The sequence below is a fragment of the Rhincodon typus genome, unplaced genomic scaffold (genome assembly GCF_021869965.1).
Source record: "Rhincodon typus isolate 14 unplaced genomic scaffold, sRhiTyp1.1 hic_rhity00000744, whole genome shotgun sequence".
In the NCBI taxonomy this organism is placed as follows: Eukaryota; Metazoa; Chordata; class Chondrichthyes; order Orectolobiformes; family Rhincodontidae; genus Rhincodon; species Rhincodon typus.
Genome location: NW_025966382.1, coordinates 24,852 through 28,666, shown reverse-complemented (window position 1 = coordinate 28,666; position 3,815 = coordinate 24,852). Strand labels below are relative to the sequence as shown.

Below are 3,815 nucleotides of genomic sequence, written 5' to 3'. Positions count from 1 at the left end.
CGGGTACAGCGGATGCAGTATACCACATTGGCAGATGTGCAGGTGAACATCTGCTTGATGTGGAAAGTCTTCTTGGGGCCTGGGATGGGGGTGAGGGAGGAGGTATGGGGGCAGGTGTAGCACTTCCTGCGGTTGCAGGGAAAAGTGCCGGGTGTGGTGGAGCTGGAGGGGAGTGTGGAGCGGACAAGGGAGTCACGGAGAGAGTTGTCCCTCCGGAAAGCAGATAAAGGTGGGGAGGGAAAGATGTCTTTGGTGGTGGGGTCGGATTGCAGATGGCGGAAGTGTCGGAGGATGATGCGTTGGATCCGGAGGTTGGTGGGGTGGTACGTGAGGACGAGGGGGATTCTTTTTTGGTTGTTATTGCGGGGACGGGGTGTGAGGGAGTGTTGGATGCAGGTCTAGCCCTGAACATTTGTAAATAAGGCATCACCATGTTCCAACTGCAAATTATGTGATTCAACGGGTTTGTAAGGAGCTCAGACACAATGGGATATCACACTGTGAGACAGCAACGTTAAGTTCAATACGGAAATAAGTTTTTCCCTCCCCACCACTGCCACTGACAGTTCCAGTAATGGTTTCAAGGCTATTGCCTCTACGTGCTGATTCACTCTTTGAGTAACATTGGTGTTTAGACTTGTTTTTTGCCAGTTCTAACTCATTCCCCTGAATCCCTTGGCAAGACTGTGTTTGGAGAGGAGGATAAAGTTACATTTTTCTGGCTGTTGAATACTGGCTCAAACTTTACAAGGTTTCTGAGGAGGCCAGGTTTCTCCAGTTCTCATTATTTACTCTGCTTGTGACAGTTCAGTCCTCTCACTGTGGCACATTCTGCAATTTCAGCCGCACGCTCCTGTTTCAATGGGTGGAAATTGACACAGCGCTCAATGTGGGGATTAACCAGAACTTAGACGCAGTGTTTAATGTGGGGATTAACCAGAAACTGGACACAGTGCTCAATGTGGAGACTAAGCAGAACTGGACACAGTGTGAGTTTAACACAAATATCAAGGCGAGGAGAGGAAAATATGAATCACCATCACCAAGAGGTGATGGGATCAGTTCTCAGAATTTGTTGGTGTGATGTGGGTTAGAATATCAGTATTTATGTAACAAAATAGCCCATACGTTCTTGCAGCGAAATGAAATAAGAGCAGAATCATGATTTTTACCTTTGAAGAAGAAAGCTTCTCCCCTGATCTGAGCCACTGCGTCAAAGTTAGTGTTACATCTGTCAGGAACATCTGGTCGAGACCTTTAAGGGAGAGATAGTCAGGTCAGAACATAGCTTTCTTCACACTCCAACCTGTAATCATGCAGAACTGCTCAATCCATCGACGTTTCACTCAAATGGAAAGTGCTGGGATTGGCCAGGATTTGTGGGGTAGGGAGTTGCTAACCCTGCAGTTTGTTCTGTAGACTCCAAGAACTGAAAAATAATCTCCAGAATGTTGTATGCACAAAATCCCCAGGAAGAAAATTTGGAGACATTGTTAAAAGGAACATTGAGGATTTCTGTGGGGTGATGCCTGACCGAAGGTTGGGACTCATCCACTCAACAGAATGAAGATTCCTTTCCATTTCTAATTGGTTGTGGGATGGTGGATATCCTGAGGATTTTGGGAGGGTGGGGGTGGTGCAGGGATGGACGTGGCCATCTCTGGTTAGGGGCAATGCCCTGTATTTCTATTTGCTTTTCAGGTTCCCGATTCACTAGCTAGCGAGTGAATACCAGCAGTGACAGGGTGAGGCCCTTCACCAAGTGCTGATTTCCCACTTAACAGCTCGAGGTCACTTTGGTCAGGAAGATTGTCCATAAGCTTTCTCACTCGTGATCTAACTGGGCAGGAGCAGAGAGGCAGTGGGATTTCTGACCACACCCCTGCCCTGTTCATACTTCAGAATGACCCAACCGGATCAGTCACTGATCCTGAAACATGACCCTGATCGCACTCACCTTGACTGTTGCACCATGTGGCTTCATGGCTCTCACCAAGTGAACAGTTAACCATGTTTTACTCACTCAGTCTCAATCAACACACAGTGATCAAAGGCAGTTTTTATAAATAGCTATTTGATAGCACCTTCCAACCTCAGAACCACTTCCATCTAGAAGGACAAGGGCAGCAGATACATGGGAACACCACCCCCTGCAAGTTCCCCTCCAAACCACTCACCATCCTGAGTTGGAAATATATCGCTGTTGCTTAGTCAGAGTCAGGCAGCATCCATGGAGAGAGAAATCAAGCTAACATTTCGAGTCTAGCTGACTCTGATGAAGAATCAACAATGGTTTCGTAATCATCATTTTTTAAATTGATTTCAAATTCCACCATCTACCATGGCAGGTATTTGAACCCAAGTCCCCAGAACATTGTCTGTGTCCCTGGATTAACAGTCCAGTGATAATACCATTGGGACGTCACCTCCCAAGGTGAAGACATTGCTCCTCATCTCTGTATTCTTGCAAATTGTCTGGATGAGTGCAAGATGAAAAAGATGGTTTCTCAGAGTGTAAAGTTGGACTCAGACATTTCTTGCTTTGTATTAAATTTGGCTGCAGGACTCAGGTGTGGGGGAATGGTTGGAGGGGTGGAAGACGGCAGGTGAAAATGACGGTCTGAACAATCAGTACTCACTGAGCAGTTGGCCGCTGGTCTGCTGGTTCTGGGAGCTCTGGGTGCCAGGATGAATTTTCCAGTTGGACTTGGTTGGTGGGGAGCAGCAGATCTCTGAGACCTCGACATGGACAGAAAGACAGAAGACACATCATTTCAAATAAGCAAAACAGACAAGCAGTATCCTGACTAAACCTGATTAACCAAAGAGCAAATGAAATTTGATAGTGCACTTATGTAAAATCTCTCCAAACAGGCTTTAATTTTATCCCCTCGGTTAATGTGAACGGTTCAGAGCAGTCTGGAACTGCAGAAAGCTGTAAATGCAAACTTTCAGTCTCATTGTCAAGGCTGTTGGTTTCTCATCATCCAGATCTAAGTACCCTTCTGCACTCCGCATATGTATTAAATCACAGGATGACATTTCTAATTAGCAACGTTCTTTCCAGTTCACTGACTATCCCATTTATTCTTTAATGCCCAGGGTTCTGCTACAACTTTCATTACCAGCTCAGAGTGAGGCAACAGAGAGCAACTGGAAGAAAAACTCTCTTCTGAGGGCTGAATGACCTCAGAATAATCGAACATGTGTCTTCTCTCATTCTTTGGAATGTACTTCAAACTTTTGTGAAGACTTCATCTGATTTGATAGTATTTGAGACTGCTATCAGTTCAAGTCCCACTGGAGGGACTCCAGCACTCCCTCAGCACTGACCCTCCGACGGTGCGGCTCTCCCTCAGCACTGACAGTCCGACAGTGTGCCGCTCCCTCAGCACTGACCCTCCGACAGTGTGGCGCTCCCTCAGCACTGACCCTCCGACGGTGCGGCGCTCCCTCAGCACTGACCCTCCGACGGTGCGGCGCTCCCTCAGCACTGACCCTCCGACAGTGCGGTACTCCCTCAGCACTGAACCTCCGACAGTGCGGCGCTCCCTCAGCACTGACCCTCCGACAGTGCTGCGCTCCCTCAGCACTGACCCTGTGACAGTGCGGCGCTCCCTCAGCACTGACCCTCCGACAGTGCGGCGCTCCCTCAACACTGACACTCCAACAGTGCTGCACTCCCTCAGCACTGACCCTCCGACAGTGCGGCGCTCCCTCAGCACTGACCCTCCGACAGTGCGGCGCTCCCTCAACACTGACGCTCCAACAGTGCTGCACTCCCTCAGCACTGACCCTCCGACAGTGCGGCGCTC

General features: G+C 48.6%; 1 protein-coding gene across 1 annotated transcript in view; it reads right to left on the bottom strand.

The window, feature by feature from the left end:
• Window positions 1-3,219, bottom strand: part of mmp17a (matrix metallopeptidase 17a) — a 21,300-nt gene extending 18,081 nt beyond the window's left edge. Inside the window, exons 1-2 of the mRNA XM_048592170.1 lie at window positions 2,640-3,219; window positions 1,173-1,255 (exon numbers count right to left, since the gene is read on the bottom strand). Coding sequence (XP_048448127.1) covers window positions 1,173-1,255; window positions 2,640-2,773 — 217 coding nt within the window. The 5' untranslated portion in view covers window positions 2,774-3,219. The remainder of the gene's footprint in view (window positions 1-1,172; window positions 1,256-2,639) is intronic.
• Between the last annotated feature and the right edge of the window lie 596 nt (window positions 3,220-3,815).